The 23,513-nt window shown below is 41.1% G+C and overlaps 2 protein-coding genes across 4 annotated transcripts in view; one reads left to right on the top strand and one right to left on the bottom strand.

Moving 5' to 3' along the window:
- Positions 1-22,068, top strand: part of MRPS22 (mitochondrial ribosomal protein S22) — a 28,089-nt gene extending 6,021 nt beyond the window's left edge. Inside the window, exons 2-8 of one of the 2 annotated variants that reach the window (XM_045903672.3) lie at positions 12,090-12,253; positions 13,332-13,496; positions 15,376-15,519; positions 15,847-15,930; positions 17,218-17,363; positions 20,797-20,905; positions 21,868-22,068. In XM_045903672.3, the coding sequence (XP_045759628.2) occupies positions 12,090-12,253; positions 13,332-13,496; positions 15,376-15,519; positions 15,847-15,930; positions 17,218-17,363; positions 20,797-20,905; positions 21,868-21,963 (908 nt within the window). In that variant the 3' untranslated portion in view covers positions 21,964-22,068. Of the gene's footprint in view, positions 1-12,086; positions 12,254-13,331; positions 13,497-15,375; positions 15,520-15,846; positions 15,931-17,217; positions 17,364-20,796; positions 20,906-21,867 lie in introns of both variants that reach the window. The other variant, XM_045903671.3, reaches the window with a different exon arrangement.
- Positions 22,069-22,488: 420 nt separating this feature from the next.
- The window catches only part of COPB2 (COPI coat complex subunit beta 2), a 29,959-nt gene continuing 28,934 nt past the window's right edge, over positions 22,489-23,513 (bottom strand). For both annotated transcript variants that reach the window (XM_045903670.3, XM_064587164.1), the window contains 3 exons: positions 23,335-23,403; positions 23,113-23,184; positions 22,489-22,871 (listed from right to left, as the gene is read on the bottom strand). In XM_045903670.3, the coding sequence (XP_045759626.1) occupies positions 22,776-22,871; positions 23,113-23,184; positions 23,335-23,403 (237 nt within the window). In that variant the 3' untranslated portion in view covers positions 22,489-22,775. The remainder of the gene's footprint in view (positions 22,872-23,112; positions 23,185-23,334; positions 23,404-23,513) is intronic.

Raw genomic sequence — 23,513 nt, 5'->3', positions numbered from 1 at the left:
TCTGTCAAAGTTGTAAATTCATCTGTTCTTCTCTCAAGTCCAGTTGAATATCTATAATTGTTACTTTTTTCTTTTTATTAAGTATATTATCTCCATTTTGTTTAGCTCTTTTTCTGTGATTTTGTCTTGTCTTTCATTGTGGACATATTCTTCAGTTTTCTCATTTTTTTTTTTTAAGGTTTTATTTATTTGACAGAGAGAAACACAGCGAGAGAGGGAACACAAGCAGGGGGAGTGGGAGAGGGAGAAGCAGGCTTCCTGTGGAGCAGGGAGCCTGATGTGGGGCTCGATCCCAAGACCCTGGGATCATGACCCTAGCTGAAGGCAGACACTTAACAACTGAGCCACCCAGGCGCCCCATCTTCTCATTTTTTTCTAACTGTTTGTTTGTATGTGTTAGATGGGTGTGTCTCCTGGTCTCAAAAGTATGGTCCTTGTGTAGAAGAGGTCCTGTGGTGGCCTGTAGCACAATCCCCTCTTGTCACTGACCAGGTGCCCCTGTGTAGGCTGTGTGCACTCTCATATTGTGGCTGAGCTACAGTTGCTGTGGGCATGCTGGTGGGTGGGGTTAGCTCACCTTACTTAGCTCAGCTGGCTCAGCGTCCTGCTTTGGTTACTGCAGGCACATCGGGCAACGTTTGCTGTTTTTCCTGTTGAGAGGCCTGGCTGCCGCTGCTGTGGGCTTGCTGGTGGGTAGCCTGGCTGTCTGCGGCTAGCTGCTGTGACAGCTGTGGGCGCACTGAAGAGGGCAAGGTTTGCTCCCTGTGCAGGCAGGTAAAAGACCTGGCTGCAGGAATTGAGTGCCTGCTGGTGTGTGTGGTTATCTTCCCCACTGTCCCCATGGCAGGAGTTGCTTTGGCAGGGTGCTTGCCAAGGCAGATGGTTTGGGTGAGACTGAGCCCAGGGCAACACTGAGGGAAGGCACGTGGCGCTAGCAGGGTAGATGGGAGTGTATTAAAACTGGCTCCCAAAAGTGTCTGGCTATCTGGGCTTGGGGAGGGCAAGAAAATGGCGCCCACCATCACTTTTGTTCCCAAGAAGTTTCCTGCAGATTCCTGTCTCTCTGGCAAATGTCCTCAGGTTACTGAGTAAATCTCTTTAACCCGTGCCCCAGGTACTTTTCAAACTGTTGCTTTTGTGCTGTGTCTGGGGTGCGTTATTTAGCATGCTGGGTCTTTATGGACAGTGTCTCAGTTTTTTAATCTCTGGCTCTCCCAGAGTTTAAAATCAGCCCTATTCATTTTCAAAGCCAGACCGTATGGGGACTCCTTTTCCCAGTGTGGGTCCCAGGGCTGGAGGAGTCTAGTCTTGGGGTCTGATCTTCTTGCTCCTCTGTGCTTGTGATGTCCTTCTTGTTTTTGGTTAGTTGAGTCAGGGGTTTGGTTCCTGAATATGTTTCTGCTCATCCTACCCTTTTTGATATGGCCTTCATTCTACGGCTAGCTGTGGAGGATCTGTTCAGCCATCTTCAGTTTATTTTCAGAGTTAGTGGCCATATATGTAATTGTTGCCTCAGTGTGCCATGGGGTGAGGTGAGCTCAGGTTCGTCCCACTCCACCATCCTCCCTTCATTCCTCTTCTTTGATTTCTTTCATCAATGTGTTTTAGTTTTCAGTATAGGGATCTTTCACCTCTTTGGCTAAATTTATTCCTAAGCTCTTTATTGTTTTTGATGCTGTTGTCAGTGGGATTGCTTTCTTTTTTTTTTTTTTTATTATGTTATATTAATCACCATACATTACATCAGTAGTTTTTGATATAGTGTTCCATGATTCATTGTTTGCATATAACACCCAGTGCTCCGTGCAGAACGTGCCCTCTTTAATACCCATCACCAGGCTAGCCCATCCTCCCACCCCCCTCCCCTCTAGAACCCTCAGTTTGTTTTTCAGAGTTCATCATCTGTCATGGTTCGTCTCCCCCTCCAATTACCCCCCCTTCATTTTTCCCCTCTTGCTATCTTCTTCTTCTTCTTTTTTTTTTTTAACATATGATGTATTAGTTTTGGAGGTACAGATCTGTGATTGAACAGTCTTGCACAATTCACAGCACTCACCATAGCACATACCCTACCAGTGTCTATCACCCAGCCACCCCATCCCTCCCACCCCCCACCACTCCAGCAACCCTCAGTTTGTTTCCTGAGATTAAGAATTCCTCATATCAGTGAGATCATATGATACATGTCTTTCTCTATTGACTTATTTCGCTAAGCATAACACCCTCCAGTTCCATCCACGTTGTTGCAAATGGCAAGATTTCATTCCTTTTGATGGCTGCATAATATTCCAATGTATATATATACCACATCTTCTTTATCCATTCATCTGTCGATGGACATCTTGACTCTTTCCATAGTTTGGCTATTGTGGACATTGCTGCTATAAACATCGGGGTGCATGTACCCCTTCGGATCCCTACATTTGTATCTTTGGGGTAAATACCCAATAGTGCAATTGCTGGATCATAGGGTAGCTCTATTTTCAACTTTCTGAGGAACCTCCATACTGTTTTCCAGAGTGGTTGCACCAGCTTGCATTCCCACCAACAGTGTAGGAGAGTTCCCATTTCTCCGCATCCCGCCAACGTCTGTCGTTTCCTGACTTGTTCATTTTAGCCATTCTGATTGGTGGGGGGGGGTATCACATTGTGGTTTTGATTTGGATTTCTCTGATGCCGAGTGATATTGAGCACTTTTTCATGTGTCTGTTGGCCATTTGGATGTCTTCTTTGGACAAATGTCTGTTCATGTCTTCTGCCCATTTCTTGATTGGATCATTTGTTCTTTGAGTGCTGAGTTTAAGAAATTCTTTAATAGATTTTGGATGCTAGCCCTTTATCTGATATGTCATTTGCAAATATCTTCTCCCATTCTGTCAGTTGTCTTTTGGTTTTGTTAACTGTTTCTTTTGCTGTGCAAAAGCTTTTTATCTTGATGAAGTCCCAATAGTTCATTTTTGCCCTTGCTTCCCTTGCCTTTGGCGATGTTTCTAGGAAGAAGTTGCTGCGGCTGAGGTCGAAGAGGTTGCTGCCTGTGTTCTCCTTTAGGATTTTGATGGACTCCTGTCTCACATTGAGGTCTTTCAACCATTTTGAGTCTATTTTTGTCTGTGGTGTAAAGAAATGGTCCAGTTTCATTCTTCTGCATGTGACTGTCCAATTTTCCCGACACCGTTTGTTGAAGAGACTGTCCTTTTTGCATTGGACATTCTTTCCTGCTTTGTTGAAGATGAGTTGACCATAGAGTTGAGGGTCCATTTCTGGGCTCTCTATTCTGTTCCATTGATCTATGTGTCTGTTTTTGTGCCAGTATTATACTGTCTTGATGATTACAGCTTTGTAATAAAGCTTGAAGTCCGGAATTGTGATGCCGCCAGCTTTGCTTTTCTTTTTCAACATTCCTCTGGCTATTTGGGGTCTTTTCTGGTTCCATACAAATTTTAGGATTATCTGTTCCATTTCTTTGAAAAAAGTGGATGGTATTTTGATGGGGATTGCATTGAATGTGTAGATTGCCCTAGGTAGCACTGACATCGTCACAGTATTTGTTCTTCCAATCCATGAGCATAGAATGTTTTTCCATTTTTTTGTGTCTTCCTAAATTTCTTTCATGAGTATTTTATAGTTTTCTGAGTACAAATTCTTTGCCTCTTTGGTTAGATTTATTCCTAGGTATCTTACGGTTTTGGGTGCAATTGTAAATGGGATCGACTCCTTACTTTCTCTTTCTTCTGTCTTGTTGTTGGTGTATAGGAATGCCACTTATTTCTGTGCATTGATTTTATATCCTGCCACTTTACTGAATTCCCGTATGAGTTCTAGCAGTTTTGGGGTGGAGTCTTGGGTTTTCCACATACTGTATCATATCATTTGCAAAGAGTGAGAGTTTGACTTCTTCTTTGCCGATTTGGATGCCTTTTATTTCTTTTTGTTGTCTGATTGCTGTGGCTAGGACTTCTAGTACTATGTTGAACAGCAGTGGTGATAGTGGGCATCCCTGCCGTGTTCCTGACCTTAGGGGAAAAGCTCTCAGTTTTTCCCCATTGAGAATGATATTTGCTGTGGGTTTTTCGTAGATGGCTTTTATGATATTGAGGTATGTACCCTCTATCCCTATACTCGGAAGAGTTTTGATCAAGAAAGGATGCTGTACTTTGTCAAATGCTTTTTCTGCATCTGTTGAGAGGATCCTATGGTTCTTATTCTTTTATTAAGGTATTGTATCATGTTGATAGATTTACGGATGTTGAACCAACCTTGCAGCCCAGGGATAAATTCCACTTGGTCGTGGTGAATAATCCTTTTAATGTACTGTTGCATCTTATTGGCTAGTATTTTGGTGAGAATTTTTGCATCCGTGTTCATCAAGGATATTGGTCTGTAATTCTCCTTTTTGATGGGGTCTTTGGTTTTGGGATCAAGGTAATGGTGGCCTCATAAAACGAGTGCAAAATTAATATTTTTAGAACAGTTTCAGAAGAATAGGTATTAATTCTTCTTTAAATGTTGGGTAGAATTCTGGGAAGCCATCTGGCCCTGGGCTCTTGTGTGTTGGGAGATTTCTGATTACTGCTTTAATTTCCTTACTGGTTATAGGTCTGTTCAGGTTTTCTCTTTTCTTCCTGGTTCAGTTTTGGTAGTTGATACATCTCTAGGAGTGCATCCATTTCTTCCAGGTTATCTAATTTGCTGGCATAGAGTTGCTCATAATATGTTCTTATAATTGTTTATATTTCTTTGGTGTTGGTTGTGATCTCTCCTCTTTCATTCATGATTTTGTTGATTTGGGTCATTTCTCTTTTCTTTTTGATAAGTCTGGCCAGGGGTTTATCAACCTTGTTAATTCTTTCAAAGAACCAGCTCCTAGTTTCGTTGATCTGTTCTACTGTTCTTTTGGTTTCTATTTCATTGATTTCTGCTCTGATCTTTACTATTTCTCTGCTTCTGCTGGGTCTAGGCCTTATTTGCTGTTCTTTCTCCAGCTCCTTTAGGTGTAGTTAGGTTGTGTAATTGAGACCTTTCTTGTTTCTTGAGAAAGGCTTCTATTGCTATATACTTTCCTCTTAGTACTGCCTCTGCTGTATCCCAAAGATTTTGAATAGTTGTGTTTTCATTTTCATTTGTTTCCATGAATTTTTTTAATTCTTCTTCAATTTCCTGGTTGACCCATTCATTCTTTAGTAGGATGTTCTTTAGCCTCCATGTATTTGAGTTTTTTCCGACTTTCGTCTTGTGACTGAGTTCTAGTTTCAAAGCATTGTGGTCCAAAAATATGCAGGGAATGATCCCAGTCTTTTGGTACCGGTTGAGACCTGATTTGTGACCTAGGATGTGATCTATTCTGGAGAATGTTCCATGGGCACTAGAGAAGAATGTGTATTCTATTGCGTTGGGATGGAATGTTCTGAATATATCTATGAAGTCCATTTTGTCCAGTGTGTCATTTAAAGTCTTTATTTCCGGGGCACCTGGGCGCCTTCATTAAGCATCTGCCTTCGGCTCAGGTCACGATCCCGGGGTCCTGGGATCGAGCCCTGCATCGGGGTCCCCGCTCGGCGGGAAGCCTGCTTCTCCCTCTCCCACTCCCCCTGCTTGTGTTCCCTCTCTCGCTGTCTCTCTCTCTGTCAAATAAAGTCTTTATTTCCTTGTTGATCTTTTGCTTAGATGATCTGTCCATTTCAATGAGGGCGGTGTTAAAGTCCCCCATTATTATTGTATTGTTGTTGATGTGTTTCTTTGCTTTTGTTATTAATTGGCTTATATAACTGGCTTCTCCCATGTTAGGGGCATAGATACTTAAAATTGTTAGATCTTCTTGTCAGATAGACCCTTTAAGTAGGATATAGTGTTCTTCCTCATCTCTTATTACAGTCTTGGTTTAAAATCTAATTTGTCTGATATAAGGATTGCCACCCCAGCTTTCTTTGGTGTCCTTTAGCATGATAAATGGTTTTCCATGCCCTCACTTTCAAGCTGGGGGTGTCTTTGGGTCTAAAATGAGTCTCTTGCAGACAGCATGTCGATGGATCTTGTTTTTTTACCCAGTCTGATAGCCTGTGTCTTTTGATTGGGGCATTTATCCCATTTACATTCAGGGTAACTATTGAAAGATGGGAATTTAGTGCCATTGTAAATTTGCCTGTAAGGTGAATGTTACTGTTTATTGTCTGTGTTCCTTTCTGGTCTATGTTGCTTTTAGGCTCTTTGCTTAGAGGACCCCTTTCAATATTTCTTGTAGGGCTGGTTTCGTGTTTGCAAATTCCTTTAGTTTTTGTTTGTTGGAAGCTTTTTATCTCTCCTTCTATTTTCAATGACAGCCTAGCTGGATAGAGTATTCTTGGCTGCATATTTTTCTCATTTAGTGCTGTGAATATATCATGCCAGTCCTTTCCGGTCTGCCAGGTCTCTGTGGATAGGTCTGTTGCCAGTCTAATGTTTCTGCCATTGTAGGTTACATATCTCTTCTCCTGAGCTGTTTTCAGGATTTTCTCTTTGTCTCTGAGACTCATAAGTTTTACTATTAGGTGTCGGGGTGTTGACCTATTTTTATTGATTTTGAGAGGGGTTCTCTGTGCCTCCTGGATTTTGATGCCTGTTTCCTTCCCCAAATTAGGGAAGTTCTCTGCTATAATTTGCTCCATTATACCTTCTGCCCTTCTCTCTCTTTCTTCTTCTTCTGGGATCCCAATTATTCTAATGTTGTTTCATCTTACGGTATCGCTTATCTCTCGAATTCTGCCCTCGTGATCCAGTAGTTGTTTCTCTCTCTTTTTCTCAGCTTCTTTATTTCCTATCATTTGATACACTTCTGTATCACTAATTCTCTCTTCTACCTCATTTATCCCAACAGTTAGAGCCTCCATTTTTTATTGCCCCTCATTAATAGCCTTTTTGATTTCGACTTGGTTAGATTTTAGTTCTTTTATTTCTCCAGAAAGGGTTTCTCTAATAACTTCCATGCTTTTTTCAAGCCCAGCTAGTATCTTTAAAATCATCATTCTGAACTCCAGTTCTGACATCTTACTAATGTCCGTATCGATTAGGTCCCTGGCAGTCGGTACTGCCTCTTGTTCTTTTTGTTGAGGTGGTTTTTTCCATCTTGTCATTTTGTCCAGAGGAGAAGAGATGAATGAGAGAACAAAATGCTAGCAAGTAACACATCCCCAGAAAATATACACTAAACAAGTCAGAAAAAAGCTGAAACTGGGGGAAAAGAAAGGGAAAGAAAGAAAAAAAGAAAAAGAAAAAGATAAAAACAAACAGAAACAAAACAAAACAAAAAACAGAATATGATCAAATATGATCAGGCTGGTGCATAGATCAGTGCCACACACTAGATTTTTGGTCTGTTGGAAGAAAGTGCCTCTCAAAATTTTAAAGAAAGAAAAACTTATATATGTACAAAAATAAGGGTTAATACGATGAAGGGATGGAACATGACTGTAAAGGTAAAAATTTTAAAAGATTTTATAAAAGGAATTGATAAGAAGTTGGTTGGAAAAAGAAGAGCATTTTTTAAAAAGAAGAGAATGTGATCAGGCAGGAGACTAGAACAAAGCCATACACTAGAGACTTAGGGTATATTTTGATCTGTTAGAAGAAAGTATCTCAAAATTTTAAAGCTAGAACAACTTATATATATGTAACAAAAATAAGGGTAACTACTATGAAGGGATAGAATATGACTCTAAAAATGAAAAATAAAAATTTTTTTAAAAAGGGATTGATAAGATCTTGGTTGAAAAAGGGAAAAAGAAAAATTAAAAAAAACAACAGTTAAAAAAAATTAACTTTGAAAGACTAAAGAATCATGGGAAAAAAGCCATTGATTCTATGTGCAGTATTCCCCTAGCTCTGGAGTTCTGCCATTCTGATTGATCAGTAAACTTGGTCTTGGCTGGCGGTTCTCGCTGATCTTCTGGGGGAGGGGCCTGTTGCCGTGGTTCCCAAATGTCTTTGCCGGAGGCGGAATTGCCCCACCCTTGCCATCCGGGCTAAGTCATCTGCTCTGGTTTGCTTTTGGGAGCTTTTGTTCCCTGCAAGCTTTTGGTACAGCTTTGGAGGCCGAGAGTGAAAATGGCGGCCTCCCAATCTCTGCCCCAGAGGAGCCGAGAACTTGGGGCCCCACTCCTCAGTGAGCCCCCAGAGAAAATCAATCACTCCCATCTCTCCGGTCTCCGGCCGCGCTCTGTGCTCACCTGGCCTGTGACCGAGTGTTTCTATCTCTGACACCCGACCCCGTATGGAGTCTCCAGTCCCAGCAGATCCCTGCGGTGCGCTCCTGCGCCACTCCTCCCGGGGAAGGAAGGGGAGTCTCCCCGGATCTGCCGCTTGTTGGGTCCCTGCTGGAGGAGCAGTGGCCCGACTGTGCCGTGGATAACGGTTTATGGCAACCCCGGGCTGAGAGCCCACTCCTTGGCTCCGTCTCTGCAGCCGGCTTCCCCACTCCGATACCTGGGAGCTCTGCCGCGCTCAGGCACCCCTGTTTTTCTGTGACCCCGAGGGTCCTGAGACCACACTGTCCCAGCAAGGGTTCCACTCCCTGCTTAGCCACTGGAGCCATGTCCCTCAGTGGAGCAGACTTCTGCAAGTCCCGATTTTGTGCTCTGCTGCTCTATCACTTGCCAGAAGTGGCTGATGGAGGCCCCCTCACCCACTGTCTATCTTCCCGAATATTGCCTTGGATTCACTTCTCCACATGTCCTACCTTCCAGAAAGTGGTCGCTTTTCTGTTCAGAGAGTTGTTGCTATTCTTTTCTTCGATCTCCTGTTGAGTTCGTAGGTGTTCAGAATGGTTTGATCCCTATCCAGCTAAATTCCCAGGATTGCTTTCTTTTTCACATAATTTGTTAGTATAGAAATGCTACCAATTTTTAAATGTTAATTTTGTATCCTGCAACCTTACTAAATTTGTCGATTAGATCTAATAGTTTTTTGATGGTGTTTTTAGGATTTTCTACATACAAAATCCTATGGTCTGCAACTAATCAGAGACAAGTTTACTTATTCCTTTCCAATTCTGGTTTACTTTTACTTCTTTTTCTTGCCTAATTGATTGGCTAGGACTTGCAGCATTATGTTGAATAGGGGACAACCTTGTCGTAGTCCTGAACTTAGAGAAAAGTCTTTTAGTCTTTTATGGTAGTTGTGGGTTTTGCATATATTATGTTGAGGTGTGTTCCTTCCATACGTAATTTGTTAAGAGCTTTTATCATGAACTGATGTTGAAGTTTGTCAAATGCTGCTTCTGCATCTATTGAAATGATTATATGATCTTTTTCTCTCAGTTTGTTAATTGTGATGTATCACATTGATTTGTGTATGTCAAACTATCCTTGCATCCCAGGGATAAATTCCACTTGATCATGGTAAATGATCTTTCTAATGTGCTGCTGAATTTACTTTGCAAGTATTTTACTGAAAATTTTTACATCTATAATTATCAGGGATATTGGCCTGTAGTTTTCTGGTAGTGTCCTTTTCTAGCTTTGGTAAGGGACTAGATTGGGTGCATTCAGGGCGGTATGGTTGTAGAGTCTGGCTTTGGTATCAGAAAATACTGGTCTAGTAAAATGAGTTTGGGAGTGTTCCCTCCTGTTCAGTTTTTTGGAGGAGTTTAAGAAGGATTATTTGGTAAAATTCACCTGTGAAGCCATCTGCAGCTGGGCTTTTCTTTGTTGGGAGATTTATTATTGCTGGTTGAATCTCCTTAGTAGTAATTGGTGTGTTCAGATTTTCGGTTTCTTCCTGAGTCTTGGTAGTTGCATGTTTTAAAGAATTTTCCCATTTCTTATAGGATATCCAGCTTGTTGCCACATACTTATTCATATTAGCCTCCTAGAATCCTTTGTATTTCTGTAGTGTGAGTTGTAATGTCTCCTTTTTCATTTATAATTTTGTTCATTTGGGTCTTCTCTTTTCCTTGCTTAGTCTAGCCAAAGGTTTGTCAATTTTGTTATCTTTTCAAAGAACCATCTCTTAGTTTTGTTAATCTTTTGTTTTGACTACATTTTTAAGAGATTACTCTGGTTGTTCTATGGAGAATGGTCTATAGTGGCATCAGAATAGAGTCAGGGAGACTGGTTAGGAGGTTAAGGGAAGAGATGAGGATGGCCTTGATCAGAGTAGTGGCAATGGGAAATGGAGGACTAAAGAGAGATTTATGAGGTATAATAGAGAGTATGTTGTGTGTTAGTGTCCTTTCTTTGTAAAATGGGGATAATTGTATTTCTGTGGTTGTTGTAAGGATTAAATGTGCTAAATATGTAAGGTACTTAGCTCAGTAAGTACTGGCATATAGTAAATCTCTAACGAATGTTATCATTGCTGTTACTGTAACAACTGCTGTTGGCTAGATGTGGAGGGTAAAGGAAGTCAGGAATGACTAAGATTTCTGGCCCACATGACCTGTTGCATGCTACTAAGGTAAGGAACCATAGGAAAAGAAAGGTTTGAGACAGGAGAAAGTTGATGTGTTCTGAAGAGAAGGCTATAGTTCAGAATTTTTAGGGCCACCAGCATTTATAAGACTAGCAGAGGAAGAGGTGGCTGGGAAGGAATGGTGCTTTTTTCCCTCTCCTTCTTTTCCTAATGGAAATGGAAATAGAGGAAGTTAAGCAAAGGCATGGGCAAACTATGTAAGGCAGAGGTGATATCTGGGTGTCCTCACCTGTCCAAGGCTCTTCCATGACACCGCATGGCCTTTTCAGTCTCACGTCATGATCCAAGCCTGTGTTTCCTAGTTGCAGCCCCCTTAGCCTGGAATTTCCTTCCTTTTTTTCTCTGTCCTGTTCAGGCCCCATGGGAAGCCTTCTTGACCCTGCTGCCTTGGCCTTCTCTGCTCCAAGAGTATGTGTATAGCACTTGCACTGGGGAGCACCCGGGTAGACTAGTTAATCTAGTCTCTAGAAACAAACTTTGGTTTAAATCCTGACTCTGTCACTTAACAGCTAGTTGGTCTTTAGGCAGGCTCCAGTATCCTCATTTATAAAATTGAGATATCAATATCTATTTTGTGGGTTGTTGTAAACATTCCTGAAAATGTATGTAATGCCTGGCATCTAGGAGACAGCTCTGTAAATTATTATTATTATTAATACTATTACATTAGTTATTTTAAAGATTTATTTATTTGAGAGAGAGAGAGAGAGTGTATGCGCATGCATGTGTGCACATGCGAGTAGGGTGAGGGGCAGAGGGAGACAGTCCTCAAGCAGGCTCCCCGCCAAAATCAGAACCCCGTGGGGGGGGCAGGGCTGGAGCCCATGACCCATGAGATCATGACCTGAGCCAAAATAGAGTCAGACGCTTAACTGACTGAACCACCCAGGCACCCCTTATTTATTTATTTTTAAGATTTTATTTTTAAGTAATCTCCACACCCAACATGGGGCTCAGACTTAACAACCTCGAGATCAGGAGTCATGTGCTCTACTGACTGAGCCAGCCAGATGCCCCACATTAATTACTTTTTAAAAAAAAATTAGAGCAAGAGCAGGAGAGGCAGAGGGAGAGAGTCTCAAGCAGACTCTGCGTGGAGCCCGATGCAGGGTTTGATCTCACAACCCTGAGATTGCCACCTGAGCCGAAACCAAGAGTTGGACGCTTAACCAACTGAGCCACCCAGGTGCCCCTTAATTACTTTCTTATTTTGTTATTAAGATTTTATTTATTTATTTGAGAGGGAGGGAAAGAACAAGCAAGGAGAAGGACAGAGAGAGCGAGCGAGAGAGAGAAGCAGGCTCCCCACTGAGCAGGGAGCCGGATGTGGGGCTCAATCCCAGGACCCTGAGATCATGACCTAGCTGAAGGCAGACATTTAACTGACTGAGCCACCCAGGTGCCCCTTAATTACTTTTTTATGTTTCTTCCTCCACTAGATTTTGAGTGCCTTTTTGGCAATATTCTCATCATTGTAAATGCTCAGTAAATTTTATCAAGGAATGAATGGAAGGATTTCATAGGTATTAACATTATGCATATTGAGGTAGACATTTTGTTAATCATTCCTATTGTTAACTTGTCTGTTTAGAGGTCTTGTTGGCTTGTCATTTTTACCATCTTATTTTTACTAAAATCCATTTTAGCAGAATCTGGTAGCTCAGAGAACAAGAAACCTACATTTATGGATGAGGAAGTCCAAAACATACTCATCAAGATGACAGGCTTGAATTTGCAGAAGATTTTTAAGCCATCTATACAACAACTGAAGCCACCAACCTATAAGCTAATGACCCAGGCACAGTTGGAGGAGGTACGTGAATGCAGAAATACTGGTAGAATACCTTTCTTTAAGAGGTTAAACAGGATTACTAGAGGTCCCTCCAGATACCCCATAGCTGCTCTTCCATAGGCACTCATGATGGGGAGTTCCAAGCACAGACTGAGAAAAGAAATGGGAGCAGGCAGGCAGAGAGAAGCAGGGAACATGGCTGAATTTAGGCAGACTGGGGCATGTGGGTCAGGCCTACATGTCCACGCAACCTCCTCTGCTCCCAAACCTGCCTGAGTATCTGTCGTTTGTCCTGCCTGGTTCAGTTTCCTTCTGGAGAAACCTCTGCTGTGAGCTGCTTTGAGGATGGTGCTTTGGTGGGATTATGAGATCCTGCTGAACCACAGACTACTCTAGGCACCAGGGTCCTCCTGGAGTCATGGGTATGAGTGCTTTGTGGAAGATGCTCTGATGTATGAGTATGTAAAGCATTATTGCTCCTTTTTCTAATTCAAATAAGTTACAGTCATAGCAAAACATTCAGATATCCAATCGTATATCACATGAGGAGTAAAAGTACCATTTTCACTTCTCAGAGGTAATCACTGTTAACAGTATGGCATGGAGCAGTGTGGTCAGTGGTTAAGAGCATGGGCTCTGGAGTTGAGTTGCCAGAGTTCAAAGTCCGGTGCTGCAGATTCTTAGCAGTTTACTTCATGTGTGTGTGCCTCTATTTTCTCTTCCATGAAATAGCCGTGTCACCTAGCTCCTATGGTCGTTGTGGGCATCAAATGAGCCAAATACAGAGTATTTGAACAATATATGGTGCGTAGTACACACACAATAAATGAAATCCTTTATTCTATTTCAAGCAGCTTTTGTGGCCTGGCTTGGTCTCAGAGCATTCGTTTGCTGCGGTGAGAGTAGTTGAGCCTGTAGGTGGTGCTCTCAGCCACACCACAGAGTTGGCAAAGGCCAGGGCCCAGGAGCCTTTTCACTCACTGATTCAGGGCTAGAGCTTCTTCTCTTTGTAGTTCTTGGCATTTTTTCTGCTTTTGTCAGATGATCCTTCTGGCTTGCAACCTTGCGGCTTTCCTTAAGAAATATTTTATTTCATTAGGCTACAAGAAAGGCAATTGAGGCAGCTAAAGTACGATTAAAAATGCCACCGGTTCTGGAAGAACGAGCACCAATAAATGACGTGTTAGCTGAAGATAAGATTTTGGAAGGAACAGAAACAGCCAAATACGTATTTACTGATATATCATATAGCATACCACACCGGGTGAGTAAATGTCTAATTACAAAATGATCTTTATTTGAAATATGTGGAGATGGGTCTGAGGGACGAGGGTCAACATTATTGTGACCCAGCTGTATCTGAATCTTCCAAACCAGAATTCCTGTGACGGGGTGAGACCGTCTGGAAGATCCAGCCCAGCATAAGGAAGAAGAGAAATGCAGATCAGCCCCACATCATCCTGTTACCATTTCCCTGCAGATTATGGACACACTTTATTCCAGATTGACTGCAGAGAAAGAGACAGGTGTGCTAAGACAAAACTAGGAGTTTACAGACAAACCCACCCCCAAACCACAAATAGGCAGAAATCTTCAAGGCAGTGGGAGAAGGGGATTCTTTCTGCCCAAGTTAGACTAACTCCCTTAGCTGAAACATTTTGAGAAAAATGGTTTCTTTCTTATAAATTCTTGAGGATGCCAAAAAAACCCAGACTTCCCAAAGGATTTTCACTTTTCAGAATCTGCAGAAAGAATGACAGGTTTCCGGAGATAATTTTCAGACACCACTTGCTTTTCTGTTGTGGTTTTTGTTCTCTAGCTCCTCTGCCCTTGATGGCCAGTTCCAAAAGAACACTCTGGTACTTATAAAATATATCAGTTTTGTGTTTGAATCTTTTCAATTAAGAGTGAAACAAGCGATTTACAATTCAGCCCACAGAATGCAGAATACTATGTAACGCTACAGTTGGGAGAAGGGCCACCCCACATTAATCTTTTTATCATCTATGATTATGGTTAGAAGACATGATTTGAACAATGTCCATGTCTGTACATCAGCCACCTGTACACCTGACATGATAAACAGGGATCACAGAGTTTCATTTTAATTAAAATTTTTGCTCTGGGGTGCTTTACTATATGTTGCAATGCTTTGAAGGGTGTTTATGGGAGCATTTTATAACCTGAAAGGGAGAAAGGAACTTAGAATTCAAATTGCCACAGTCCTTTTGAGGAATAATTGTGTTATTTAGACATCTGTTATTTTTTTCTATTTGCAGTACCTGATGAAAGTTTTAATTATATCCTCAGAACACATTCAGAGACTCTTACACCTCTGAAAAGTAGATAGTACCATCTGGTTAATTTAAACATTAATCAAATGTGTATCAGTTACCTGCTATGTGCAGAATTCTGTGTAAGTCACTGGGTATCGCAAAGAATTAAAGCCACAGTTCCTGCCCTTTTTCAGCTGACAGTATCTGAGCAGTGTCAAGAATCTTGCACATGATAAATTGCCAGTTAAATGGCACAGTAGGTGGAATTCAGAGGGAAGTAATCTCCTGGCCTAGAATTTGGTAGTTGGAAGAGTGAAGAGACCAGAGGCAGGTGGACAGTCTGACACATTTATGTCTCATGCGAGTTTGGGGAATTATAGAGGTCTAGAATTAAGACTCCACATTCCTGGGTTTGTTCCTTTTATCCCAGGGACTTTAGAAGTAGATCACAAAGTAGTAAAGTCTGTTTCAGTGAGACTTTGGGATGGGGAAGTGAAGCAGTTTGAAAGGTCTCATAGCACTTCTTTCCTCTGAAATGGATTTAAATGAATCTCTGACCTGCTTTTTTCAGTTGAACCATTTTATGCATTAAACCCACTTTAGGACCGTAGTTGGCACTTAGTAAATACTTTCATTTTAGATTTCTGATTGTCAGAGGCACAGCAGTGATTAGTGAAGGAAGTATCAAATCTTGCCAAGTATTTGAGGTTTAAAATTATTATTGAAATCATATATGACTGCATTTTGCATCTCCCAGTTGCATTTTATATTTTGATTGCAAATTATTCTTATAATGGTGCTTAGTGGAAAACTGGAACTAGAAATAAGTCTTCACAAACCCATCCTTGATTATGTTTTCTATTTCAGGAGCGTTTTATTGTTGTCAGAGAACCAAGTGGCAGGCTACGCAAAGCCTCTTGGGAAGAACGGGACAGGATGATACAAGTTTATTTCCCAAAAGAAGGCCGTAGAGTTTTAACACCAATAATTTTCAAGGAAGAAAATCTTAAGGTAAGGTGACTTTGGTTTCCTAGAGTCAGTGGTGATGGTTTCTTCGTGAAACAAGTTGGCTCTGGTGTTGTAGGGTGTTCCGCTTTGATAAACACACATATGTGTTTCTGATGGTGACTCCTCTGCTGTTCTCTATCTGCTGTTCTCTATCTTGCAGTTGGCTTAGTTGGGATTTGAATCTAGGTGTGACAATTAGGAAGCCTGTGTTATTTCTGCCTCCCACTTACTGAACACAGAAGTGGATGAGCACATCTGTCATGGCATCAGGACAGGTGTTGAGCTTTCATGTTTTTCTCATCGAATTCCAACTCTTCTGTGTGGTTTTAGACCATGTATAGCCAGGACCGGCATGTTGATGTCCTCAATCTCTGCCTTGCCCAGTTTGAGCCAGATTCTACTGAATATATCAAAGTGAGTATATTTTATAGTTTCTAAGATGGACTTAAGTATGGTTATGAGTAAGATTTTTACAGGGGAAGAGAGGAGAAATACCTGAACATCTATTAAGTACCTGATGTACATCAGATATTTTATCCTCACAGCAGCCTTTGAGTTAAGGATGGGGGAATTTACGCTTGGAGAGTTTATGTAGCTTGCGGCAGGTTGCACAGCTAGTAAATGGTAGTGTTAAGGACCCAAACTTGATGGCAGAGCTGCTTCTCTTTTCAGTTTATCATACAGGAAGAGTCATTTAGTAAAATTTGCCAAAATGTAATGTATGCATCTTACAATTCAGTTTAATAAGTAATCATGTAGTGCTTTCTACATACAGTATTGCGGATAGTATAGGCGACGATACGAACTAGGACAGGGTGTGCTGTGTCAAAGCTTGCAGTCCAGAAATGATTGTGGGGAAGGGTGCTAGGTAAGTGTGCAGATAATTATCACCTTAGGTTTGAGATGTTAGGTGCTAAGACAAGACTACAGAGTGCTTTCAGGAAAGGTTTCATAGGATTCTTGAAGAGGGCAGGGCAGGAGGGGCACGGAACGTTGTGGAGTTGGATGAGAAGAGGTGTTTCAGGCAGGGAGAAGGAACAGTGTGAACAAGCAGGAAACACAGTGTGCTTGCAGATGGCCAGTCATCTGGTTTGCTTGTACATGCAATGCATATGTATGGGAGGTGTTCAAGGTTAAACTAGGAAAGTAAATGGGGCCATGTCACAGGTGACCTCAGATGCTAGGCTCAAGAATCTGGACTTCAGTCAGCAGGGCTTTGAAAGCCTTTTGAACACAGGAATGCCCTTATCATAGTCCTCAGTTTGCAGGATCGGTCTGGAAGAACTGAAGGAACATTAGTTAATAAGGTGGAATGGGGTAGTTGATGGGATAGGGGAAAAACGGAGGAGTGAAAAAATACTTTTTTTTTTTTTTAAATCCCCTAGTGACCAGGATAATGGTGGTCCATTATTTCTAGTGGTCTACATATATGTAATAGGTGCTTCATAAGTAGTGGCTGGCTGCTGAAAAGTAATTGATAGGGCTATAAATGTGTGGCAGACTTGTTCTGGGCTGCCGCACACTTCTAAGTGCAGGATTGATCTAGACCATACCTATTGGTTAATGAGAGTAGAGGCAGGTATAAATAGACCTGGTTTACTGGTCCTTTCTTGGGCAACACTCATGCAAGTAAATGTGTATCCAGTAATGCTCACTTTTTATTTTCGTGTTCCTGAAAAAAATTGCATTTTATGTGAATAGATTCATCATCAGACCTATGAAGACATAGATAAACATGGAAAGTATGACCTTTTACGTTCAACAAGACACTTTGGTGGAATGGCTTGGTATTTTGTAAATAAGAAAAAGATTGATGGTTTACTGATTGACCAGATTCAGAGAGATTTGTAAGTATGATCTTAATAAGTAAAAGAAATTCTTACTACTAGTACGGCAAATCTGTATTTAAGCTACTTTTTCTGTGTATACACTGTAAGTGATGACAGTGTATTGTCCAGTGATAAGTACCTTTCACTTACCTCTTTTATTTGTGGTTGGTTCTTCCAGCGTAACCCAGTTTTCTCAGTCTTTGCTTTTGTGTTATTTAAATAGGGCGAGATTCTTTGAAAGAGTAAGTGGCTGTGGATCTGTATTATATACCTGGGATACTGACTTATCCTGGGCCTCACCAGTGTTCCTGGGTATCAGTGAGCTTCCCAGGCACTCAAAGGGGATTAAATGGGAAATGTAAAGACATAAGCTCTGGCAGGTGCCTGGTTTCTGGGGGAACTGGGGCTTTTCAGTAAAAGTCATCATTTAATTTATGAAAATACTATTGCTTTTGATATCCCTTGCTTTTGCAAGATTTTTAAGGCACTGAAAAAAATTAGATTTTTCTCCAAAGTTGCAAGAAACAAGGAGTATCTATTGTATTTTAACTGGTGTGCTTCCAGGTTTCTAGCTGAAACAATAGTGTTCTTTACAACTTGTGATGAAACTGAAAAGAAAATTGTTCTTGAGTATCTACCAGTTGGATTAGAAATGCCAAAATGGGGCGCCTGGGTGGCTCAGTTGGTTAAGCAACTGCCTTCGGCTCAGGTCATGATCCTGGAGTCCCGGGATCGAGTCCCGCATCGGGCTCCCTGCTCGGCAGGGAGTCTGCTTCTCCCTCTGACCCTCCCCACCTCATGCTTTCTCTCTCTCTCAAATAAATAAATAAAATCTTAAAAAAAAAAAAAAATGCCAAAATGACAAGGAAAAGAAACCAGCGTGGCTGTAGTAAAAAAGTCAACTTTCTACAGAAAGTCCTTGACTGACTCAAAAGTCTGAATTACAGGAGGGTTTAGTGATTACTGCCACCTTCAGACTATAAGGAGCTGTGATTCAGCATATCCTCCATGTCATCTGATCTAAGCCATTTACATAAAGGTCCGAAGGCATTTGGAAATAGAAGGTTCCACAGGTATTATCTAAGAAATACATTCCATATTTGGAAACAGAGCACCATTTCTCATAGAAGCAGCATTCTTTTTTTTTTTTTTTTAAAGATTTTATTTATTTGACAGAGAGAGACACAGCGAGAGATGGAACACAAGCAGGGGAAGTGGGAGAGGGAGAAGCAGGCTTCCCGCCGAGTAGGGAGCCCAATGCGGGGCTCGATCCCAGGACCCTGGGATCATGACCTGAGCCGAAGGCAGACGCCCAACGACTGAGCCACCCAGGCGCCCCTAGAAGCAGCATTCTTAATGGTAGATGTCTTCAGGCCAGCTCACTTCACCAGCAAGTGTAGTGTAATCCAATTCAGAGGGCAGATCTATACCTTCATCACACATAAGTAGGGGGCTAGGTGACGGTCATGAGGATAGTCCAAAAAAGGGACCTACTTTCAGGTGATTTAGCAGTGACATCTCCTGTGAATAAATTTTCTTATAAAGTTTTTGAGATGGACTCATTCTGAAATGATTCTATTATAAAGACATGTAACATTTTTGTAAACAGAATAAGAAATGTATAACTGAACGTTAAAGTTCTTTGTCAAAGTGTACTAATATAGGATATTATATTAATACTCATTACCTCATGTAAGTTTTACATCCGAAGCAGTTTACTTGTATACTGGGAGGGAGTTTTGAGTACTTAATTTTTCCTGCTGTGCATTAAGTACAACTATTCTTGAGGGATTTCTGACCAGGACAGCGTGCTGCAAATCCCAGACTAGACAGTAGAGGGTGCACGTCCTCACGAATGGAACCCAGGGCAGAACTGAGATTCTGCATGTTTATTTCAGACTCAAGTCCCACTGTTGGTTTTTAATTTTTTTTATTAACATATAATGTTTGTTTCAGGGCTACAGGTCTGTGATTCATCAGTCTTAACACAGTTCACAGTGGTTTTTAAATGAGATTCTTTTAAAATCTTTTTGAACATGTAAATTTATTTGCTCTTATTTTCAAATATGGGCTGGGTGTTAACCTAACTTGTTTAGTAAGACGCAGGCATTTAGCATGAATGTAATGAAGCCCTAAACAGGAATCTAAATATAGAAGCCCAGTTAATCTAAATATAGAAGCCCAGTTACCACATGCCAAAGCTCCACAGGGAATTTTATTTATTTGGGGAATTTTGTTGCCAAGTTTATTGGACTTTGTTAGATTAGAACAAGCACATACATTTGTAATGAACATGTTTCAGTATTTTTCCCTGAAAAATTTCACTATATGAACAGCCCTGGTTTCTCAGTTCTCCCAGAAGATGGCCTTAAGAGTGGATGGGACTTGGGATAAGCCTAGAGCATTTCTCTAAGGTCACCATGGCTTGAGAAATTCTTTACCTACTCCCACTGTCACCCCACTTTTTATCCCCCAGCCCAGGTTTAATAGGAAAACAGGGAAAATTAGTGAGATAGCTGGGGAAACACTGAATTAGGATGTCTTCACCCCTTTACCCCCCAGCTGGAAGCTAGTGACTCACTATACGGAGCACAACCTCAAAAGCACAAGCATTTTAGAAAGGATATTTACCCCTTCAGCTTTGAGGCTGCAAATGGTGGGCAAGTGTTGACTATGTGAGAAGATAGTGATTGATTGTTTTGGGGAAGGCCAAGGAGGTTTTTATGCTGATAAAAGTTGTTTAGAGGTTTCTAAAAAGGTAAGTACACACCAGAAGAACTGAATTCTAGATTGCTGAAGTAGAACCTGACATTCCTTCTGACTCAGGAGCATAATTTCAGATTTACTTCACTAGGATGCTCATTTTTAACTAAGGGTTCCCATGAATAGACTGGTGGCCTGGAGTCTTTCCTTGGACTCCTAGGAGGCCTCTTGTGGAGGCATTTATTCACAGATTCAGAGTCTTAATGAAAATCTGTTAGCAGGAGATGTCACTGCTAATGAACTTGAAGGCAGGTGGCTTTGAGCGTCCCCTGATCACCAGCCTCCAGCTTATGTGGGATGAAGGTAATATTCCTGCCCTCTGAGTTGGATTACGTTATTATCTGCTGGTGAAGTGGGCTAACCTGGCAGCCACCTACTAAGAATGTTATTTCTATGAGAAGTGATGCTCCGTTCCCAAAAAGAATACAGTCACATATAGAATATATTCATTTTCATAAATGGGGCACTGCCTGTGCTGATTCCTGCCCTGCCTACCTCAGTATGGATATGAAGCTTAAATTAGCCGATTTTCTGAAAATGCCTTTGAAGATATAAAACTAAAGGCTTAAAAAATTCTGGCCCAAGGAAAGTTTGAAGTGTAAGTTAGTTTTACGTTGGCACACATTTTTATAGGACTGTGAAGCAAATGAAGAAAACCCACTGATAGCAGTAAATCCTTTCACTCTAGAGTTGATGATGCCACAAGCTTGATCCAGCTGTATCACCTCCTCCATCCGGATGGCCAGTCAGCTCAGGAGGCTAAGGAGCAGGCTGCTGAGGGATTACATTTAATTAAGGTAAAGGGACTTTTCCCACACTGGCTGTTGTATGGTGATAATTAGTTGGGAAGAATTCTGAAGTGGGTCATATCTAATGGTAACTAAACAGATTTCACACAGAAAATTTGTGATCTTCAAATAGGAACTGGAGTCCCATATTTCTTCATCTGGTAACAGAAACAGATGGCATGGGGGTGGGGGGAGCTGCAGCTGGAGTCCAAATAGTTCAGATAGTAGGGCAGCAGCCCCCTTGTTCTTTGAGGTGATCAAGTCACCAGCAGGGCAGGGTGGAGGGACAAGGTAATAAGCACATGTTCCCAGTGCACCTTCTTGTCCTAGAGTGTGGTCACGTTCCTGTCCAGAAGGGGAGAAGGTGGTGCTTGTATATTACTCAGCCTTAGTTGCATTATCATTTTGGAAGTGCATACCTCTCAGAACCATGGGCTTACACAGATTTCTCTTTTTTTGTGTATTTTCAAATGCTCAGAACAGACATGGTTTTGTTGTTCTGGCTTCTCTCCCAGTTTTATTTTATGCTTGCTACAAAGCAGTTCTAAGGATAAAAATGACCAGTGATGACCCCCAAGGAGTAGAGAGAAACTATGGTACTAATTTTGGTTTTCTGTGATAGGCCAGATAAAGCAAAATGCTTTTGGGGAAAATATTCTGTAAATATTCTCTAAAGTGAAAAATTAGTTTGTTGACTCATCCTCCAAAATTATCTTGAAACCTAATGTTTTTCATTTTGATCTAGCAGGAGGTGCACTGTCAGGTTTTAATTTTTTTCTGGAAATAGGCTAAGAGAGCTGGCAGCCATATTAGGATTCTTCTGGTGTTTAGAACTACTGTGGCTTGAACTGTGTCAGATACATAATCAGAAAAAAAAAATATCGTGAACCTTGGAAGACTTCTAATGCAGAAATGGAAAACTTTATAAATAGTGTGTCCTATTGCTTAAAAGAGTTTCTTTTTTTAAACAGGTCTTTGCAAAAACAGAAGCACAGAAGGGAGCATATATAGAATTAACACTACAAGCTTACCAAGAAACATTGATTAGCCATTCTGCAGCTTCCTGAAAACATTTTTTAGAATAAATTTCATTTTACTAAATTATAACTTGCTTTCTCTGGTAATGTTGAGCTGAATGTTTAAGACTGTCAAAATTAAAAGTACTGATGCGAGTTCCCTATATAAAATTGTTTTTTTTAACAGCGCCTCTAACAGAAATACAAAGAAAACCTTGTTACTCCACTCATTTTCCTAGGCTGCAAGGGGATTTGAGTGCCTGGTTATGAATGTCCCTAATCAGACAGGTGCAGTGTCAAAGACCAAAAAAAGTACTTGTATCTTTCTGTATTACCAAACAGTTTAAACAGAGCCCAGCTTAACGAGATCAGAGGACCTGGGTTTCAGATTCCAAAATCAGGGTGAGGCATAAAAACCGAAGTATATAAACTTGGGGGAGGGTGAACGTGAGCAAGAAAAAGGGTTAAGAGAATGAATGTGAGCTGATCCCTAGGTGAGGTGTAGTTTGGCTCAGCCTTCTAAAACTAGAAGCTTATTTTCATTATTTAGAATTATTTAGAAAGGAAACTTCCAAGTATTTTCATTAATTCAAAAGATTTTATGAGATACGGTCTAATGACTGACAGTATGAAAAAAATCAAAGCCCACATTTGGTTTACTTAACAAGGAAACAGTGATTTAGATGCTGCACATAAACCACGCCTAAGATAAGAAAAGCACTGTACTCCAGTGGGCCACACACAGCCTTTTCATATAAAAATCTAAGGAGTTTCTCAGAGTCCAAAGCACTGTGGTCAGGGTGGCAATCAATACCTGTCCATAATAATGATCTGTGAAGTTGGGTTCTCAAGAAACATTACGCTCAATCATCCAAAATATCTTCATCCAGGTTGATGTCTGTCGTGTCAATATCTTCTAATTCCAAATTATCCAGATCTACTTCCAGTTCAAGTAAACTCTGCAAAGAAGAGTTATATAGCACTTTGTTATCTCTGATAACCTTCTGAAGTTACCTCTGATTCATGATCCAAAGGGAACCAAAGCAATAGTCAAAAGGGGCATTTTCTCATTTCAGAGCCCCTGCTCTGAAAGTGATGACATCACTTGAAATGCAGAGGCCTGCCCATCCTGCAACCATTCATGGGGAGGAAGAAGTGAGCCTGGGGTTCCCATGGAAAATCTAGGTATGATGTCTGTACCTTTTCTTCTTTGTTGGCTGTGTGGGAGGCCACAATAACTGGAGTAGGAGAAGCAGGTTTCCCATCACGTTCCTGAAAGCCCAAGTGGAGACACAGATAAAGATGAAGGAATTTGTTCAGGTAATTTTCCCCCAAGGGAAGCTGTTTAGGATTAGGAAGTGGGAGATGGTACTTAAAATGAATAAATCTTAACCAGATTATCTCATGCAGTATTCTACTGACCTGTTGAGCTGCAGATCTTGAGGGCTGAAAGCCTTTTGCCTCTTCCATAACATTTCTTTCTTCGTTTGGCTATCAGAATAAAAGCAATGATGAAATATTCTGAAATCATAATTCATCTATGAACTTGACCCAAATACCAGATATTAGCTCTCAATCCAAGTATGAATGCACTTCTACCC

Source organism: Mirounga angustirostris, unplaced genomic scaffold (genome assembly GCF_029215605.1).
Source record: "Mirounga angustirostris isolate CCGP_5_RB_7025 unplaced genomic scaffold, mMirAng1.0.hap1 SCAF_1, whole genome shotgun sequence".
In the NCBI taxonomy this organism is placed as follows: Eukaryota; Metazoa; Chordata; class Mammalia; order Carnivora; family Phocidae; genus Mirounga; species Mirounga angustirostris.
The sequence above is the reverse complement of the archived record's forward strand: the minus strand, read 5'-3'. Positions and strand labels throughout refer to the sequence as shown.